Consider the following 22,237-nt stretch of genomic DNA (forward strand, 5'->3'; position numbering starts at 1 on the left):
AATGATAGAAAACAGTTACAGGACTAAATGAACCACTTGGAAAGTTTAGACCTGATTCAAATGATAATTTACATTTGATTATTATGATCCAAAATTAAGTTGTCCCTTGGAGTTGAGACAGATTTTTTATGTGTGTGTGTGTGTGTGTGTGTGTGTGTGTGTGTGTGTGTGTGTATGTAAAAACATGTGAAAGCCAACTATTACTTGGTTCCTTAGGTCTTCAGCGATTGCCTCCGAGAGAACAGACTTAGTGGAATCATTCTTCATAAACATATTTCATGCAAAGATTTGCATGTAAAATATCTTAATAAAAAAGAAAAGAATAATCTGAGCTGAGTACCATGATTTTTGTGTGTAGATTGCAAAAAAATGACTTTATATTTTCATCATTACATATGAGCATAACATATAACAATGCTATTTATAGTATACTGCTGTTGTCTAGTGAATATATTACATAGTATAGAATCATATATTCTCAATGTATAACAGCATTATTTTCTAAACAAAAATACCTACAGTTCCAAACAGATATCCATCATTAGCATAAGCAATCTATGAGTACAGTTTTTGGAAAAACCTTAATTTTGTGATTTAATTTTAGATGACAATTCCTAAAATTAAAATAAATACAATAAGTTTGTAAGTTTTATAACTCGACTTCATTATCAATTATCATTCCTTTGAGCATTCATAGCAATTATATTTCAACAATTTTCTTTATTGGGACTTTGTGTGTGTGTGTGTGTGTGTGTTCACATAGAAAAATATATGTATCTATTTCTTGATAAGCAAATTATACATATGTTTATAAACATGCTGTGTTTCCTGTTTGCTGTTACCTGTGGGTTTCCTCTTCAACTCTAAGGTAAACTAGAACAGAATAAATTCCTTGAGTTGGACTGCATTTGGAACACAGTTATCATGCCCTGTTATAGGCGAGAGAATTAGCTCTGTTGTAGAAAAACTCATAGAGGAAAAGTGTGACCAAGGTGATTGCCCAGCGCAGTAGGTCTGAACAGAGTGTGTGTGACATAACTGTGTGAGCCAACTGCTCCATCAGACATGTGACCTGACCTGAGAGTGAGGGTCAACTGCTCCATCAGACATGTGACCTGACAGTGAGGGCCAACTGCTCCATCAGACATGTGACCTGACACTGAGGGCCACCTGCTCCATCAGACATGTGACCTGACCTGAGAGTGAGGGTCAACTGCTCCATCAGACATGTGACCTGACAGTGAGGGCCACTGCTCCATCAGACATGTGACCTGACCCCGAGGGCCAACTGCTCCATCAGACATGTGACCTGACAGTGAGGGCCAACTGCTCCATCAGACATGTGACCTGACACTGAGGGCCAACTGCTCCATCAGACATGTGACCTGACCTGAGAGTGAGGGTCAACTGCTCCATCAGACATGTGACCTGACAGTGAGGGCCACTGCTCCATCAGACATGTGACCTGACCACGAGGGCCAACTGCTCCATCAGACATGTGACCTGACAGTGAGGGCCAACTGCTCCATCAGACATGTGACCTGACACTGAGGGTCACCTGCTCCATCAGACATGTGACCTGACCTGACACTGAGGGCCACCTGCTCCATCAGACATGTGACCTGACAGTGAGGGCCACTGCTCCATCAGACATGTGACCTGACCACGAGGGCCAACTGCTCCATCAGACATGTGACCTGACAGTGAGGGCCAACTGCTCCATCAGACATGTGACCTGACACTGAGGGCCACCTGCTCCATCAGACATGTGACCTGACCTGAGTGAGGGTCAACTGCTCCATCAGACATGTGACCTGACCTGACAGTGAGGGTCAACTGCTCCATCAGACATGTGACCTGACAGGGCCAACTGCTCCATCAGACATGTGACCTGACAGGGCCAACTGCTCCATCAGACATGTGACCTGACCACGAGGGCCACCTGCTCCATCAGACATGTGACCTGACAGTGAGGGTCAACTGCTCCATCAGACATGTGACCTGACAGGGCCACCTGCTCCATCAGACATGTGACCTGACCTGACAGTGAGGGTCAACTGCTCCATCAGACATGTGACCTGACAGTGAGGGCCAACTGCTCCATCAGACATGTGACCTGACAGTGAGGGCCAACTGCTCCATCAGACATGTGACCTGACCTGACAGTGAGGGTCAACTGCTCCATCAGACATGTGACCTGACAGTGAGGGTCAACTGCTCCATCAGACATGTGACCTGACAGTGAGGGTCAACTGCTCCATCAGACATGTGACCTGACCACGAGGGCCAACTGCTCCATCAGACATGTGACCTGACAGTGAGGGCCAACTGCTCCATCAGACATGTGACCTGACACTGAGGGCCAACTGCTCCATCAGACATGTGACCTGACACTGAGGGCCACCTGCTCCATCAGACAGTTCAAAGAAGCTCTTTCTGTAAGAACTTGTGCAAAGTTGCATTCTAGAATCACAAAAAGGACATTTGGCAAAGAAATGTGACCAAGACATTTTAGGTCAATGCAAGAGCGTAAGTGGAAATGGAGAAGCATGAAAACAACATTATGTATGTGGCGTAATTGCATGTACACAAACAGAACATGCTACAGAAAGTGTGATGTGATGAGTGGCTAGGGAAGAGGACAGTAGCCAGGACATCTGAAGTTTTGAATGGATTTTATGCTTTCAGATCCAGGGAGGATTTAGAGCAGAATCTGTCCTTTCTGCTCATGTATGCTTGAATTTAAGCACTGAACAGAGTAGGTACCTGGCAGTTCTCCCAACAAATCAAGGATAGTTTTATCTTCAGCTACCATCAACTGTACATATTAACAAAACACAGAGCATTGGCAATGCACATAATATGCCTAGACAATCACGGAAAATCCTACTACAACAAGGCTAAATGCACTGAATCATATCTGAAACTAGGTCTCTGTAAATAGTACTGGATGAACCAACAGATGCCTGGGTGTTTCTGGGCAGGATCTTGTGAAGATGAAGGAATACTACAAAAGTACACACATACGAAGACAGAGCAGAAAGACACTAACACAAGACTCAAACTGCAAAAGTGGTTCCTCTGGTCTGGCAGTCGCCGACAGCCCATGCTCGGGCTGTGGGAGGGGTCAGGGGACCTCTCACCTGGGCAGGTAGACTTCCACTTTCTGCTTCTTCACGGAGCTTGCCCACTCATCAATGAGCTGTGCTTTGACCAAAGGCTCCAAAGTGGCCAGTGGAACTTCCTGCCTGGACAGCACCAACATCATGCTTATCTCGTCTCCCTCATATGGTATTTCCAGGACTTGGTAGATACCACCAGCCTCATTGGAGCCATCACTGAATTCCCCTAAAAGAAAAGAAACACTGTGAAATGACATGTCAAAGCTTTTTAAATAGATTTAAATCTGCTAACAATTCCTTTTTTCCAAAATAGTAAACAGAACAGAAAAAGTTCAGGCATCCAAGAAAAAGAAGGTTTATTTGAAAACAGGCTCTGAAATTCAAATGAATTCTCAGCAGCACACACTTCATTTTATTTTAGAATCCCTGGAATTATTTCACATTTGTACTAGGCTGTTTTCTGGACTTACTTCATGTTCAAATGAGATAATCCAATATATTTACAGGATATTATTAGAAACAATGAAATGTCCTGCTAGAAAAACAAAGTGTTATCTGCAAGTTGGATGTAACCAATGCTGTTAACAACAATCACCTGATTTCTAAGAAGAAAATAATTTAATTTAGTCAAACCTGGTATGCTATGATCACCACCGCAAGTTTTGAGGCCTAAGTTGCACATTCAAGATGAAACCTAGGTCTTGTACAACATGTGGTACATATGATTGTTAGGATGTCCAAATTAGGTAATTACATAAACTAAGTAACTGGGCTTATGATGTATATATGTGAGCAAATTAACTAGGCTTGTTTTCTCAAAAATAAATCTTAAGGGCTGGCTTAGTGGTAAAAGGGGAAAACCAACTGCTGGAATGCTGGCATCCTATATGGCTGCTGGTTCCCGTCCTGGCTTTTGATCCAGCTCCCTGTTAAAGTGCCTGAGAAAGCAGTGGGAGAAGGCATGCATGCTGAAACACTGCCACCCATGTGGGACACCCACATGAAGTACCTGGCTGTTGGCTTCAGCCTGCAAGAGTCCTGTCCACTGTGGCCATCCGAGGAGTCGAACAGTGGATAGAAAGTCTCTCTCCCTCTTTTTCTTGATCCCTGTCTCTGTCTCTCTGTAACTCTTCTCAACAAACAGATAGATATTTTTTTAAAAAACTTTAAAATTGTTCTGTCATTAATTTAAAATTTATCAATTTTAAAAGTAAGTGTAATATTTTATTAGAAATATTTTCCTATGGCCAATCTAGGTTCTTAAGACATCAAATTAAACATTTGGTTTGAATATGGATGGGTATTCTGTCTCATCTTTACTGCTAACTTGATCAGCTGTGATTGTAATCCTATTTAATATTACAACATTCTTGGCTTAAAATTACATCTTCGCATGACAAACAATGACTACAGTTCACTATAATGCTTAGGAAGGGCTAATATCCTTAACTTCTGAAGAAATGAAGGAAAATCTTTGAAAATAATTCCAAGGATATTGATTTGTGTAACAAATACAGGCTCAAAATAAATGAAACTATAATTGCACAATTATGCTTGCTTATACATTCAAGTGTACTTCAGAAAGTTCGTGGAATATTGAACTAAAAATAAGTTTAGCTAACTGTATTGTGGAGTGGCAAAGCAGGCTAAGTCATTGCAAACAGCTCTGGCTTTTTCTATTGGAGTGCTAGTTTGAGTCCTGGGCAATTTAACTGTGATCAAGCTCCCTGCTAATGCACCTGGGAAGGCCGAAAAAGACAACCCAAGCACTTGGGTCTGTGCTACCCATCTGGGAGATCTTGATGCAGTTCCTGCCTCCTGACTTCAGCCTGGCCCATACCTGACTGCTGTGGCCATTTGGGAAGTGAATCAGTATATCAAAAATCTCTCTTCATCTCTCCCTCAACCTGTCATTTAAATAAATAAATCTTTTAAATAAAAAGTAGTTTATTTTGGCATACAAAAAGTTGAAATCTAAACATAGCTTAATCATAGTATGCACCTTCCATGAACTTTCTGGAAGCCCCTGTGCACAAGTCTGAGATATTTTAAAGCAGAAAGAAAAGGCCTTTGGGAAGAATTCTATAATTCAAAAACACAGTAAGAACTGCAAATCAAGTGATTGGTACAACATTCGGTCCACTGAGAATGGTCCTAAGGCCAGTGATGTTTTTGTTGTTGTTAAATCAGAATATTCTTGTAAAACGTTATGTACTTTCAAGTGAATGAAGCCATGCTGCAGTGGGTGGTTAACTTTATAAACTGAAGGAACATATCAGCAAACTATCAATCCATAAAATATCCATTCAAGATCTGATCACAGGCTTTTCAAATTGGAGCAAGGGAAGTGGAATTATGACACAAATTCCACTGACAAGCAGTTTGAGCAATGAACATTCCATGTTGTTTTCCTAGACATGTGCTGACATGCTGCAAAGGAGAACTGAAAGTCAGCATGCCTTACCATAATAAAATTCTCCTTGTTGATACATCATTGGGATTTGGACTTCAGTTTCATCATCTTTTGTGAAGGAGAAGGTTCTAGTGTTTTCAGGTCTGAACTGTGATTTCCAGTTACCCTTGAAATAGACAGCATTGATGAGGGCCAGATGAGTCCCAGCATCAAAATCTCTCGGGGATACCACGTCTTTCAACAAATCTATTTACACACACACACACAAAAAGATGAACAGAATAAAAAAAAACAGAAGGTGAAAAAAATCAAGACTGCTAATCCTCCACTGATAAAACGGCTCAGAAAAACTAAACACAAGCTTAGCTACAAAAAGAAACAGTTCCCTACTTTCAAAGGAAGCACACACTACTAAAAATAGTGCGTTCTTTCTAATTCTCCATTTTAACATGGGATTCTTTCAGTTTTAAGTGATTCCTATACAATCTTTATGTTACTAATCAAGTTCTTTATTTCAGAAGCCAACAAACATTTCTAAATTCTGATCTAGCTCTCTTGTTCTATTTTGATTATTTTCTGTTAAAAAGAGCCCAAAACTGCCATTCTGTCTAGAAACTAATTCATTAAATAGTTGGCTCAAGCAAAACTCCATATAGTAGAGGAGACTACCACACAGAGGAAACTCATTAATCAGAGAGTACACATTTCAGACTGTCATGGCCAAAAATCTGCAGACGCGAATAGATTTAAATTCTTCTTTTAAATGCTCATCCATAAATAATGTTTCTATAATAGACCATAGTCAATACAAAATAATTATTTATGTACCAAGCTGAATGGTATTCGGCACAAAGAAAGTGAAGGGACCCACTCTTTCAGCATCAGAGTTAAAAACCAAGCTGTAAGAGAAAGAAAAGCAAGGAACGACTTACTATTGGTGTTATTCTCCACCCATCTATTGATGTGGTTGGCTGCAGCTATATTTTGACTAAAGTCCACATGATTCACTTCTGCATGAAAGTACTTTTTCAACATTTGCAAAAACTCATCATTGATATAAAATCCATTTTGCACAAAGAGAGAATTGGCAATTTTCATCATATACTGGCTCTCTTCAGCCGTTGTCATGTCAGAAAAATCCTTCAAGAAAGAAAATTCTTCACCTGCAAGATGAAATAGGACACTTATTAATGGAACAAGCATGGTGAGAGGTGAAGGAGTGCAGGAGTGATGAGCATGGCAATGGACATTGATAGAACAGGCACTGGAGAATGGCTCCAGGCTTGCTGTTTACATCACAGAGTGAAAGATAGTTTTTATTTGCACTACAACTAGATGCTCACATTAACAACTTTGTACTTTATTATTACCTACGTGACTAAGTTCTGCAAAAAAAAAAAAATTAAAGTTGTTTTCTTTCAAAATATTCAGATTGCTTTCATTATTATTTTGTGATTATCAGGAAGAACTTACTTTAATTATGTAGTAAAAAAACTTTTTTAATGAAAAAGGTATTTCATTACATTTTACTATCATTAGATTTGAAAACCTTTGTAACTAGAAAACTTGTTAGAAATTGTTTTAGTTCTTAACCTTTAAATGAATTAACTTTATATTATGAACATTAATAAAGTATACAAAGCTTCAAAGTTACTACAACATTCTTGGCTAGAGAGTCTCCCTCCAATTGTAACTTTTATAATAACAAGCCATTTTAAAAATGCATGAATCCTACTTAAACAATGATGATACATTTGGCTTTAAGTCAAAATGTCTGATATTCCTGGCAAGCCATATTACCTTTTTATAGCATACAAACAGTGCAATTTTTCTTTCATTTCTGTAATAACTGACAATATGTACTCTTTCCCCTCAGTATTAGGAGAGTCAGAATGATGTCTCTTCCTGTTTATCACAGTGTGCTTTACTTAAGCAATGATAATTTTTAAAAGATATGATTCTCTTAGATCTATTGTGCCATACATGGATCTAGGAATCAACATCTTTCTTAATTTCTAATCTTTCTCCTTGTGACACTGCATCTCAAAGAGATTATTTCCAATTCTTTGTAACTATTGCTGCCCCTGGCATAAGAAAACACAACTGAGTTAAAAGTTAAAGTCCTACTGTGTTGAGCTGTGAAACCTAAGTGCACTAACCATTAGTTAGACCCTCGTATCCCATGGAATGGCGGATCTCTCTGAGGGTAGACCCCTGGGCGCCGAGTTCCATCATGCCCACTGCGAGGGCGATGCTCAGTGGGGAAAAGAGGATATTTTCATCTTCTGCAGTAGCTCGAAGGTGGTTGTACATATTCACCGACAGCTCGGCAATGCCCTCATCAGGGAAGGCAGCCTCCACAGCCACGATCTGCAGAGCCAGCAACAAGAGTCCAAGGCCAGCCATGCTGCTACAGTTTCAAGACTGGAAAACAAACATTTATAAATGGATTGTTCATTATTTCAGAGGAATATAGTGAAAGGTAAAAACAGAAAGAATTAGATATTGATAAAGTTGTAAGGCGAGCTAAAGATTTATAAACATGGAGCTTAAAATGGTAGCATTCACCAAACTGTGTACAGAAAGGTGCTGGTTTTAAAAAGCCAATCAATAACCGAATGAATAAATGACACTGGAAATTTCTGAGGATTAATTAAGAAATAAGATTGCTCCTACCTTCACGAGATGCCAGCTATGCAGAGACATGTATGACCACTGCGTACCACTCAAGTCTGCTGAGGCACATTGATTAGTTTGTCATAGCCTTGGTCCATACATTTTGATCATGATTCAGAACCAACTTACTCTAGATTCCATGAAACTATGTAGACCCAAGCCCACCATGATGAAAATGAAATTTACTAAAAGCAAGCATCTGGCAACACCGTGTTACCAGTTTACTGCATTTTTATAGAACGACTGCACCTTCCAGTTGGGTCAAGGACTGGTCAGAAAACGTCAGACACACACCAGCCCTAACTCCCAGTTAACTCAGCACACAGTGCACAGTCCATGGACATGGCAGCCCAGAGTGGTCACAGCACAGTCCATGGACATGGTAACCTACAGAAGGAGCAGACACAGCACAGTCCATGGACGCGGCAGCCAGAGAAGGAGTGAACACAGCACAGTCCACGAACACGGCAGCCAGAGAAGGAGCAGACACAGCACAGTCCATGGACAGCACAGCCTACAGAAGTAGACACAGCACAGTCCATGGACAGCACAGCCTACAGAAGGAGCAGACACAGCACAGTCCACGGACACGGCAGCCAGAAAAGGAGCGAGCAGAGAAGAGCAGAGCAGAGCCTTGTACATGCTCATTCCTGGCAATGTTGCTGCTGCCTGTGACCAGCAGCCGGTAGGAGCAAGCTGCCTACCCATGATGGGAATGAAGCTGAATTCTTGCCACCACACTGTCCTGTTGTTCTAAGACTTTTGTCATCACATCAAAGGACACTAACAAAAGGGTAATTTCATTTAAATGAACATCTCTAAAAACTCAGGCTTGTCTGGTACTTGAACCAAAGGACAAAGGGACTTAAGGCCACACTTTCCCAAGGAAGGAGAAAATAACATCAGTGTCCAAACATCTTTGAATGCTGTTTTTGCCTCTTGTCTTTCGAACATTCCAGAAACCCCAACTGCACATGCTGTGGACAATACTGCCTCTTTTTATGCTCCTATTCTGTCACCACAGTCAACTAGAGAGCTAAACTCTGTATTCAAACAATTAAATCACTTGCTTATTCTTGATTATTTTTTTAAAAATGCATCATTAAAATCGCATGTAAAATGATATTGAGCAAACACATTTGGAAAATTGTGTTTTAATTAGGAATGCACATTAACAGTCTCCATTACTCAATTAGCAGAGTGCATACACATTTAACTGAAGAGCACTGTGTTTCCAAAAGGCTTTCTACACTAAAAAATTTTAATGAATCCTTTAATATCTGCAATTCCAATTCCAGAAACTGCCTGAAAACATCTTCTAAGCTCGTTCCCATTTTCAGGTTACAAGCATTGTTCTCCTTGTCTAAAAAGTTGCAGGCTCTCCCTGCCAACCTCCCACCCCTGCATTTGGGTTACTGGGATTGTTGCTGCTTTGGATGGTGTCACTGGGCTTCTGTGTAAACACGGACTCCCACCAAGCACTCACTGCTCAAGTGCTGGCTGATGCTGGGCAACAGAGGGTAGCACTGCAGGGCAGCGCTGGTATTCCCGCTGCAATGGGACAGAAGCCAGGGGAAGAACACAGCTGCCATGCCAGCCTGCCAAGTCCAGCTGCAGCATTTCTGCTTCAGACAACCCAGGGCAAGGTGGGTGTGGGGCCCATGCGGCTATATTCTCTGTAGATTCATGTAATCCTTCAACTTGAAGAGAATGTAAGATTCATGCAGCAGTTAATATATAAACTGTAATACTGTTTCATGGAATGTATATCCAAAAGCACCCCCCCATGCTCTTAATCTTTACGCCATAATGTTTGGCATGCTATCTTTCTAGTGCTCTGCCTCTGCCAGTATTTATGAAGTAATTTGAAAGATAGAGGGACAGGGTAAGAGAGGATGAAAGAGAGAAAAGTAAAGAAAGACAATATTGTATCTGCTTCTTCACTTCCCAACTGTGCCAGGCCAAAGCCAGAACCACAGAATTCCACTCGGATCTCTTGGGTGTATCAAGGTGGAATTCCACTTGCGTATCATCTCAGGGCTGTGGCAGAGTGAAATTCCACTCGGGTCTCTCAGAGCTGTGGCAGAGGCTGAGTCACTTAGGCCATCTTGTACTGTTTTCCCAAGGCACATCAGCACATCATCCTTCCTTGGGAATAGAGTGGTCAGCATCCATACATATCCTCCTCTAGGGGAGGCAGGCAGCACTTAGCACACTGGGTCATGACACTGTGCATCTTAACTTCTATGCTGTAGACCCAACCTGGCCCTCACTGCTGATATATAACACTAGCCAGTTTAAGACTAAGAAAATAAATTCCATTTATGGTAGGCATGTCTGATGGTCAGTAACACAGCTACTTGGAAACCATTGCATTTAGTGTGAGTATAAAGATTTTAAGATAAAAAGTAATTTTATTTATACAAGGTAGAAACCAATTTATTGTCAAGCAATACGCATTCCAGAACCTAAAATCAAGTCTATACGATATACAAGTGAATTTACCATGAGACTGCATTAGTAATGGCTAACACTGACTAGTATATTAAAGGATTATATTTTTTAAACTGCTCTGTAAATAAAAACTGTATTGCCACTTTTTATGCATAGAAGTGTACCTTCTGAGACATGAAGAACTGGCTCAAGGTTGTAAGGGAGGTCCTAGAGCCACATGGATCCAAAGACATGTGTAAACAGACTTAACTAGTAAGTTGCTTCTCCAATCCTTGGGTCATTGGGAAGACATGTGACTTCAAGATCAAAGGCTTGGACTGATAACAGCACTGAGAACTTAAGCAAGTCACATACATTCTCTCCACATGCACTTCCTTATTTGTGTAATGAAGCTAAGTCCTAATCCTAATCCACAGCATCATGAGAAAGAATGATAGTGGAACACTCATTTTAGACCACTGGTTTACTCTTAGAAATCATTATTGTGAGAAACCAGGTTTTCTGGCTTTGCATCTGTGCTGTTGGACAAGAAGATGCAGTACATGAGTACTTCATCATTCCCGTTGCTTCACCTAATGCAGCGCCAACGTCCATTCATCTAGCCAAGACTTGAAAAAAGATAGATTCAGACTGTTATCCTCAAAGAATCCCCGTCACTGTGCAAGAACGCACAGCTGTACTAAGTGGCCTTCAACATCTTTTTTTAAAGAAAAGAGAGCCATTTAAATTTAAAGAGAAGGATACACCATTCCTGTCAAAAAGAATTCATGCACTGGCTCGCATATTCACTAGGAACGTCTGGATCCATGGCAGGTGGTCAAGATGCACAAAGAGGAAGTGTTTGATGGAACTGCTGGTCTGCAGGTTTCACTTTATGTGGGAAACTGAGCTGCCAAGCCATAAATGCATCCTTAGCCTGTAGAGGACTCCTGGAAGGAGCACTCCATCTATTTTGGGAGAGGGTTCATCCAGGGAAGGGAAGTGAGCAGCAGGCTGCTGGGTACATATTGTGCCAAGAAATTAGGAGCCGTGTGTTTGAGAATGGTGAGGGCTGATCATGCCAGGAAACTGAACGGATCCACAGCTAAGTAATACTCTCTCTTTTCTGGAAGGCAGACAAAATTTCTTTTGTTGTGCTTGTCCAGCCTTTCTGACCCTCCCTCCCCTGGACCTGAAGCCTTCTAGTTTGTGCCTTGGCTGCAGCTGACGGTGCAGCCTCAGTGGTTTTCCTTACTCCTCTTACTTTATTGTTATTATTATTATTTTTACTGGCAGTGGGGTGCAGACTGCAGGGAGGTATAGTGGCTCATTTCCTTTTCCTGTTTTATCTATTAAGTACCACTGTTATCCATACATCTAGTCCTGATTTCTTCTAAAACACCCCCAATGCCCGCTTACAAATTCTCAAAAGAGAACTAGTTCAATTATTCTCCCTATCCAGTATTTTTCCAATTATTTATTCATTTTTATTTGAAAGGCAAATTTGTAGAGAGAAGTAAAGACAAAGAAAAAGATGTCTTCCATCCACTGTTTTACTCTGCAAATGGCTGTAACAGCAGGAGCTAAGTGCATCTGAAGCCAGGATCCAGGAGCTTCCTCTGGGTCTCCCACAGGGGTGTAGGGGTCTAAGGACTTGAACCATCCTTTTTTTGCCTTCCCAGTTTGTAAGCAGAGAGCTGGATCAGAAACAGAGCAGCTAGGATGAGAACCAGTGTTCATGTGGATTGCTAGCACCTCAGGCAGAGGATTCATTTGTTGACCACCATGCAAACCCTTGGCTTTATTTCGTTATATTTTTATTTTTTTTTAAAGATTTATTTTTATTATTTTTTCATTGGAAAGGCGGATATACAGAGAGGAGAGACAGAGAGGAAGATCTTCCGTCCAATGATTCACTCCCCAAGTGAGCACAACGGGCCGATACTATGCCGATCCGAAGCCAGGAGCCTCTTCCGGGTCTCCCACGCGGGTGCAGGTTCCCAAAGCTTTGGACCGTCCTCGACTGCTTTCCCAGGCCACAGGCAGGGAGCTGGAAGGGAAGCGGGGCCGCCGGGATTAGAACCGGCGCCCATATGGGATCCCGGGCATGCAAGGCGAGGACCTTTAACCACTTGCGCCACCACGCCGGGCCAATTTCGTTATATTTTTAAAGATGTATTTGGGCCCAGTGTGGTAGCCTAAGGGCTAAATTATCACTTTGCATGCGCCAGGATCCCATTTGGGCACCGGTTTGTGTCCTGGCTGCCCTGCTTCCCATCTGGCTCCCCGCTTTGGGCCTGGAAAGGCAATTGAGGACGGTCCAGAGCCTTGGCACCCTGCACCCCAGTGGGAGACCCAGAAGAAGTTCCTGGCTCCTGGCTTTGGATCAGCTCAGCTTTGGCCACTGTGGCCAACTGGGGAGTGAATCAGCCGATGGAAGATCTTTCTGTTTCCTCCTCTCTGATTTTCCAATATATATATATATTTAAATGATATATTTATTTCTGCTATTTTCCCAGACCACAAGTAGAGAGTTGGATGGGAAGTGCAGCAGCTGTGATATGAACTGGAGCCCACATGCTGGCTCAGCATGCTGGCTATCCCATCTTGACCTTCCCAGGCTCTGGTACCGTGAGCCAGTAAATTTGTACTCATCATGCATTACTCAGTCTGTGGTGTTGTGGGCCAGATCATGAGCCCCCAGTATCACACCTGTCTACCATCCCAAGCATGTTTCCACGGCAATGACAGCAGTTGTTAAGGACTTTGGCAAGTTTCCTCTGAGCCCCATGTCACTGCTCTCTTAAGCCCAACACATTCATGACCAAAGATCAACTGTTTTAATGTACTCTACTCTCAGTTTATGTCTATATTTGCAAAAACCCACAAGGGACCCAAAGTCCCTTCAATTGTAGACTGACGTCAAAATCCCTGCTCTTGGACATAACTCTTTGCACTGGGGCCCAGGGAAACCTTCTCCCATTGTTCTCCTTCAGGTATCTGCACTTGTAGGCAGATTGCCCTCTGCAGCTCCTCTCTGTTTTTCTGTGAAGCAACCCCAGGCCAGGAAACACAAGATGCCACAAGGTTCTGCTAATCTTTCCCATCCTTTATGACTATTATCTGCTTCTTCATTCAAACAGTACTTTCGTCCGCATCTGGGAGAAACGCTTATCTTATTTCACCAATAGCACACATCACTGCTTCCATCTTTACTGATAATGTTTTGCTTGCATCATGTCTTTTCCTAGTCTTTTTGAAGCAAAAATGAAAGTATATGCATCTTTGTACTTCTTAAAATAATCAGAATAAAAATCTAATGCATTACACATAGAAAGTGCCAGATGAATATTTATTGAATTAATACTGCATGGGCACAGGCCCACGATGTTGCATCAGAAGGAACAGCAAGGGAAGCTGCCTGAATTCTCATGGCTAATGTAATCTTAGCCCAGAAGCAGACGCTCATTCCCACTCCCCATTTCCTTTGATGAAGTGTTCCTCATGGAGTGTGAGACCATCTTTCCAGTCTGACAAAGTGACGCTGTCACCAGTGCTGGCATAATGCAATGGCCAGGCAAGTGCATCACCTTGAGCAATAGCAAGAGATGATGCACAAATGGGCATGTATTAACATTAGTCTACAAAATGTCGGGGGGGACTACTCATCGTGAAAACCGATACATGCACTGGGGTTACTCTGATACACAACATTACTTCGATGTCTACTATTGGGAAGTTATCACAAGAATAGCTCAATGCAAAGAGAACAGGGGTCTGCTGTATAACATAGTAGCGCTGTGGTGGCAGGAAAGGCACCAGTGGTGAGCATGAATGCAATACCATTAATTCTCGCGTTTCTCCTCCTTGTTGACTGTGATCAGATAGCTGGTGTGCAAGTGTGGATGGAAGCTCTCAAAAAGGTCTTAGGAATTCAGATTAAAAGTTTGGGGAAAACCATGTGGCACAGCGCATAGTTAGGCTGTCGCTTGGGATGCCCACATCTCATTCTGCAGTGCCTGGTTCAAGTCCCAGCCGCTCCATTTCCAATGCAGCTTCATCCTAGGTACCAGCAGACGGTCCCTTAAACAGCACTAGGATTGAGTGCTGAGCTCCCGGCGTCAGCCTGCCCAACACTGGCTATGGCAGACATTTGGGAGCTAACCAGTGGCGGAGATTTCTCTCTGCCTGCCTTTCTGGCACATTTTCAATGAAAATGGAAAATGAATAAAAAAGAAAGCAAACTGCAAAGTAAAAACAAAAGTACTTTTCAAAGAAGGAAACTTTAACTTGGTGCAAAAAGTTCTAAAATCTATGTATCACTTTTATATGTACTTTACATAAACTTGAAGACGTTTTGTATACACAGATATCAAGATTTTTGTACCAAATTAAATTTACTTTTTACTGCCACTTTCCATAAACTTGTCTACCTCTGGGTTCAGATGACATTCGCCATGAAAATGCAGGCAGTTTCCTGAATTCGTGATTCAGTCCCACAGGCTCAGAGATGTATGTACACACCCACCCTCACTTTCTCTCCCCCCTCGCTGTTTTCCCCATATCACTACAATAGTACAGTCCTTCAGCAACAGTCAAAAGAGCAACATTCTGCTATCTGATTATATCATGACATTGTAGGTATAGACAATGGTAGAAATTCCAGCGTCCTATTGTTAAGACATATTTAACAGATTCATCGGGAGACCATCTTTTATTTGGGAGTAGAGATGCATACTGCAATGCATCTTCACATTTTGGTATGCTAGTCTCCATTTACAGTTACTCTAGATAAATATATGTACATATGTGTTTACCTATATATCTCTTGATCTTATATTTTGCATGAAGGTTGCCCTATGTCACAGAGAACATATGATATGCATATCATTTGGGGATTGGCTTACTTTAATGAGCATAACATGTATCTAATACTTCTATAAATACTTATTAAAATGGGTAGCTGAATTTTATAACTGAGGTGTCAGAAATCAGAAAACAGTCAACAGTGCTTTTTAAAAAAAGCTTATCTGAGGTTAAACATATTAAAAGAGATTGAGTATTCATAACTGTATCAGTCTTTACAGACATAATTATAAAATGTTCTTTAAAACAGCTTCATAATTATGAGTATTAGCAGGGGGAAAAGATGATTGAAGAAGGTCCTCTCTGTGAAAAAAAAAAACCAGAGAAATGCCTAAAATTAAGAGCATTGTTTTGAAGTCCTTCAGTCTGCTAGTTTTTAATTTTTAAATTTTGCATGCAAATAAGTGTTAGTTCTTCTTATTAAAGGAATCAACATGGGGTTGCTTGAGTTCCACTTTATCAAGTCAGTAAATTAAGTAGTAATAAGAAAAATAATGAAAATCATTTCTAGAATCATGTAAAAGAATGACTACTTCAAAACAGAAATAAGACATTTAAAGTTTACATAGTCTGTAAGACCTATGTGGTCTTGTGAAGTTTTTTTTTTTTCTTTTCACTTTGCCATAATTTGATAGGAATTTTAGGAAAGATGTTCAAAAAACTGGATGTTTGGTACTACTCTGAAAATGTAAACCACTGCTTTAATTTCAGATAGTACTAGCTCACTTGATAAAATAAGAAACAAGTTACATACTGTATTTTCTTACTTTCTTAAGAGAAAGTTTTTATTTATGTCAGTAATAATGAGGGTGAGAAATCAAGATGTTTTCAAGGAAAAACAAGTCACCATCTTGTGAAACAATATGATCTTTTAAAAAAAGAGTTATTTTATTTTTAATTAAAGATTTATTTACTTTTATTGGAAAGTTGAGAAAGATCTTCTGTCCATTGATTCACTCCCCAAGCAGCTGCAACAAAGCCAACCCAAAGCTAGGAGCCCTGAGTCTCTTCCAGGTCTCCCACACAGGTGCAGGGTCCCAAGGCTTTGGGCCATCCTTGACTGCTTTCCCAGGCCACAAGCAGGGAGGTGAATGGGATTTGCCCCAGCTGGGATTAGAACTGGCACCCAAATGGGATCCTGGCACGTTCAAAGCAAGGACTTTAGCCTTTAGGCTACTTCTCAGGTCCCAAATCTGACCTTAACTAATCTGTGATTTAATAATTTCCTTGGTTGTAAAGTTAAGGGTGCTTCATCCCTCCCTTATGTTTAACTTTCACGAAATTGGAATAAATTTCATTGTCAGTGTCCTGCAGTACGTAGGTTAATCCTCAGGCAGAGGCAAGCTGTGACACAGCTGTCATCTCCTGTGTAAGCGCCACAGCCTGGGCAGGTGTGAGCCTCAGTCTGTCTACCCATGCCCCTTGACGGACTTTCACCTGCAGATGCTGACTGTCACAGTTGCTCTTTCTTGAAACTTGGACCTGGAACTCTCCCACATTAGTACATTCTATGTATATAGAAGAGAACAGAAATGGCAGTAGAGGATGTAAATTTACTTGTAAATGATGCAAATATTCATCACTCAAGAAAGGAGTCAAGCGATTTTATGCAAAACAAAAACCACATATTTTACAAAGGACCCCAGAATAGAAGACATATGCAAATAGAAAAATCTGCGCACAAAGAATTATCTTTTGTCCTTGGGATACACACCAAAAAAATGATGTTTGATGTCAAGCAGTTAAAGACATAAGAATTTGCCAAATCTCTCCGAACAAATCATAATTTTCAAAGTGAGAAAAGGTGAGTGACCCGTGAGAACTATTGCTCCAGTGCTAAACTGTCAGAAGCCTTGTGATAATTTTCCAAATTAGCTGTATAGACTTAGGCGTATAATTATGTTGAAATATGTGTGTAGTGTAGGAGTGTTGGGGTGGACTACACAAATAATCAAATGGAATGTAGTGAATATCCCACTCTTCTTCAAAATGCCTTTGATTACATTTTCAATCACAAAAGCCCTAAAAATATTTCAATCAGAAAACCCATTATGAAAACTTCATGTCATGTGCATGATGGATGGGAAGCTAAGTGAATGAGGAGAATGTTAAGAAGGTTTAAATTTAAACTTTTGCTTACCAAAAGGATAATATACTGTAGCATAAATACATGCCCATGACTTTTTAAAAGAAGTGCAGGTTTTTTTCCTTATGAAATTTTCTTTCTTCCCAAAAACTGTTGTTATATTAAGATGTCTCTTAAAACCAACAGCTCAAAACTAAACAGAAAAAAAATTCACTACAAAAACTGTAATCTTGTAATTAACAACATCAATAAAATTATGATACTGTTGATGCTTAGGATACAGGTCCCCACAATATGGCATCCTGGTGCTCAGTGTTCTAAATGAAAGCTCTTGGAGAAGATTGGTTCCTGGGACACTTCACTACTATTTAATTACCTACTATGAGACCACATCTGCCACAGGGCACACCATTTCCTTTTGTGACACTGCTGTAATTTCACCTTCCATCTCAAGAAAGAAGGCCAAGGAACAAAATCTCAGTTGGCATGACCTTATTCCAAAATACTGTCTGTCTTTGGGGTTTATTCACATTTCATTTTCTGAGCTAATCTGTATCTCCTTCCAGCTATGCATCTCCCCCACATCATTTACTATTTCTTTAAGTCACTCCTCCATTTCTCTCTTCCTGATGAAGAGGTGACACAGGTCTCTAGCTTCCTTCTCTTCTTTGAGGTTCTACATTTTGTTTGGTTCTTCTGCTTATCCACACTGATGAATTTGGTTACAGCGTTTCTCCTGTTAACCTGTCCAGTGTCAGTCTGCTTCTGATGGCACCAGCCAGTGAGACCAACCTTCACAGGCAAATATTGAAAGCCCTTGTATTTTGCATGAAAGTTAGGTAAACATAAGTAAATCTATTCATCGAGAGGAACTGTATAATGGAGACTAGTGAAGATGCATTCCAGTTCCCAGCTCCAGTGAAACCTTGGCAACAGGCTGCTGGACTTTGCACCACTGCCATCCCTACCACGTCATGATACACTGAAATAGCAGAATGAAGCACTTGCCATTGCTGCTGAAGGATTCTACTATTATAACAATATAGAGAAAAGCAGTGAGAGGAAGGGTGGGAGGGCAAATTCCTGATCCTATGGAACTGCATCAAGAAAAATAAAAATTATAAAGAAAGCCCCTGTAGCATGATCTAACCCTTTTGTTTTTCTTTTGCCTGTGTCTCCAGCCACATAGCTCTTGCGCTTTCTATACATACTTAACTTTAAATTTTCAATGGGATACAAATTTATATCATTTTTTTCCTCTGTACTATTGAATTAATCAAAAAGAAATGCCTTTTAGCCATCTCTCAAATGAGTTGTGTTTGGAACTTGCCAGGTAAATCCAGAAGGGTAGAACCAAGGGGAAAAACTGTGAACCAGCAGGCATTCCGATGCAGCAGGCTAATGCAGCTGTCGTAGGCATTTACAGCAAACACGTGAATGGAAGATCTCTCTGTTTCTTTTTTTTTTCATGCTGCCTTTCATATAAATCAATCAAGCATTTTTTAAAATTTACTAATATAAAAAGAACACTTTTTATGTGTTTCAAAGGTAGAGTTCCAAGAAATATTATGGAAAACTTGAAAATATGCCAAGACAATGACTGAGTGTTTTGAATAGAAACTTGCATTGTCTGAAAAACCAGGTTTTTTTTTAATCATTTATTTTATTTGGAAGTCAGAATTCCACACAGAACACGAGAGGCAGAAATAGAGAGAAAGGGAGAAATGGAGCGAGAGGGAGAGAGCGAGCTTCCATTTTCTGGTTCATTCTCTAAATGATCATGATTTATCTTATTTGAAAGGCAGAATTACAGAGAAAGACAAAGAGTCAGAAAGAAACAGAAAGAGACAGACCTTCCATTCTTTGGTAGTTCCTGAAATGGCCAGCATATTGGGGTGTCAGTTTGCTTCCAATGAAGCCAAAAACCAGGAGCTGCACCTGTGTCTCCTGAGGGAGTGACAGTGGCCCATGCTCCTGGGATATCTTTGGTTGTCTCCCCAGGCACATCAGCAGGTCGTGGATTTACGCTCACTTAACTTACGCATCACCTGGGATGTGGGCAGCACCACACACTCGCCCTGGAAAGTGTTCACCACACTGTTTTGAGCTCCCCAGCTTCAAACGAAGCCTAATTGAAGTGAAGAAGAACCATGGCCACAAGAAATTTTCAAAATTAAAAGTTGAAAAACTGAGTAACTGCATCCTTTAAAGAGTTACAATGATGGGCACTGTGGGATAGCAGGTTAAATTGTCACTTGGGATGTCTTCTCCCAGTACCTGAGTGCCAAATCGGATCCTGGCTGCTCTGCTTCCAACCCAGCTTCCTGCTCACACAGGCTGGGAAGCAGTGCATGATGGCTCAAGTGCTTGATTCCCTGACAGCTGGATTTCTGGGTTCCTGGCTTTCAAACAGCCCAGCTGTGTCAATCGCAGATTTTGGAAAGTGCACAAGGAGAGGGAAATTATCTCTCTCTCTCTCACTCTTTGAAAGTAGGTGAAAATAAATACATAAGTAAAAACATTTGAAATAAATAAAATTTAGAATGACACCATTAAAGAAAGCAATTATTCTTGAAATGTATTAAAAGCAGTAAGGAAGACTATTTGAGAGAGGTCCTTGCAATGGGGCAGGGTTTACAGTAGTGGAGAGAGGAGGCTAGATTCAAACACAAGAACAAGTGGGGGTTTATACCCAGGAGTGGGGTGGAGCCAGAGATGGAAAACTATGATGGGGAACCTACAGAAGCAAGGACAATTCTGCCTCCACTGACTTCACAAGCCTCGTGCTGAAGAATGGCCAGAGCATGGGCAATGGGGAATCCAAACAGACAGCAAAATGAGTTTAGATGATCTGGAAGGAGACTCGTGAATATTGGCTGAACAATCGGGTCTAACTGAGAAGAGGGTGTAGAAGGAGCCTGACTCACCTTGGCCTAGCACGGAGTTGCCATTGTTACTGTTCAACAGAACTTTCTGTGATATTGGAAATATTACATATCTTGTCCTCCATGGTTTCCAGTAGCCACTATGACTGTCAGTAATGCATGTGGAGAAGTGAAGTTTTAACATGATCTTGTTTAAATTAATGTAACTAATCACATACCAGCAGTGCCTACTGCATTAAACAGTGCAGTGCTAGAAGCAGGATAAACAGGTCAAGTTTTCATAATGTTAGTTCTTCACTAAAGAGGGTGTAAGGCAAGTGTTTAAAATAAAAGGAAACAAAACCAGTCTCCTAAAGCTCACATAGCATGTTTTTAAAAATGTCCTAAGTTTTCCTCTTTTAAGATAAAAACAAACTTTCTCTGGAGATTTCAAGCAACAGAAGGGCCAGTTTGTATTCCAAAAGCTTTTTAAAGCAGGTGAATACTGGACAAGGTATAATCCAAGCCAAGAAAATTCAGCGAGCTGGCAAGTGCCCCATGCTCTGGGAACGAGGTTTGGCCCCTCACTAAAAATGGTAATGAATACTTCTCAGCACAGCTGGAGGGAATTCACATGTGCCAAGAAATGATTTCCTCTGAATTTGTGTCAGGATAATTAAACAAGTGACTCATAAGGTATAATACAAAATTATTCCAGTAGTTCTGTAGTGATGGATAAAAACTCATCACCAATCAAGGGCACATGTCATCACAGTCATTTGTTCTTAACTGACCCCTTCATGTTTTAAGAATTCCCTACTCTTAAGGTGATGGACTTGGCTGTTTGCAAGACTGTGTCATATTCATGCTGGAAACACTATTCATGTCTCATTTACAAGTGAGAAACTAAGTCAGTTTTGCTGAAAAACTTCTGTGCACAAAAGATATTCAACTGGCTAAAAACATACTAAAACATTAATGCAATGCCCACCGTTTCAATCACTCCATTCATTCATTAATTCAATAAAGACACCTTTGCCAGTTGTAAGCCAGGCTCTGTTCTAGGCGTTATGGATGAAGAAGATAACAGCACAACATACATGGCCCGTCAGTGCGTGTTCACATTGTTAAAAGACATATTCAGTCTTCCATTCAGAATTTTTATGAAGTGGGCATTCTGACTTTTCATAATTAAAATGTTGCCTGCATAATAAAGTTTTAAAATGCTGGATATCTTCCTGAAAATCTAAGCATATTCAGATACGAGGTTGCTTCTCTGTTATTTTGCTGATGGAAGGAGCTTTAGCCTGACTCATCCTGGAGTGTTAAAGTGACACCTGATTGTATCTTGAGGAGAAAAGGAATGGGTAACATTTTCTGAGTATGTAATAGTATAGAAACGTAAAAGGGGAAAAAAATTACAGAAAGTATTTTAGAGCATTCAAAGTCAGTTTTAAACTAGCCAAAATTAAAATTACATAATGGAAATAGAATGGTACTTCAGTAAAGAACAGCAAGGATAGGTCGGTTGGCCATTCACATCCACAGATCCCAGATCGAGGAATTTTAGAGACGCAGGTGCAGCTTCATTCCTGCCGGCCTCCTGCCCTAGTGCCTTCTTCCCTTTCCTCTCTTCTTACGTTTTTCCTTTCCATTTCCCCTCCCTCCCACTTTATCTTCCTTCCTTTCTCCTTCTTCTTCCTCTCTCCCTCTCACCTTTCCTTCCTCCCTTCCTCTGTCTCTTTCAACTACTATGTCAGCTAGTGTTTCTTTGTCA

The 22,237-nt window shown here is 40.8% G+C and overlaps 1 protein-coding gene across 1 annotated transcript in view; it reads right to left on the minus strand.

Annotated features, from left to right (window-relative positions):
* SERPINI1 (serpin family I member 1) overlaps positions 1-7,954 on the minus strand; it is a 29,236-nt gene extending 21,282 nt beyond the window's left edge. The window contains exons 1-4 of the mRNA XM_040986384.1: positions 7,695-7,954; positions 6,468-6,698; positions 5,587-5,781; positions 3,144-3,348 (exon numbers count right to left, since the gene is read on the minus strand). Coding sequence (XP_040842318.1) covers positions 3,144-3,348; positions 5,587-5,781; positions 6,468-6,698; positions 7,695-7,941 — 878 coding nt within the window. The 5' untranslated portion in view covers positions 7,942-7,954. The remainder of the gene's footprint in view (positions 1-3,143; positions 3,349-5,586; positions 5,782-6,467; positions 6,699-7,694) is intronic.
* Positions 7,955-22,237: the final 14,283 nt, after the last annotated feature.

Source organism: Ochotona curzoniae, unplaced genomic scaffold, assembly GCF_017591425.1.
Source record: "Ochotona curzoniae isolate NIBS_2020 unplaced genomic scaffold, NIBS_Ocur_1.0 contig_4504, whole genome shotgun sequence".
Classification (NCBI taxonomy): Eukaryota; Metazoa; Chordata; class Mammalia; order Lagomorpha; family Ochotonidae; genus Ochotona; species Ochotona curzoniae.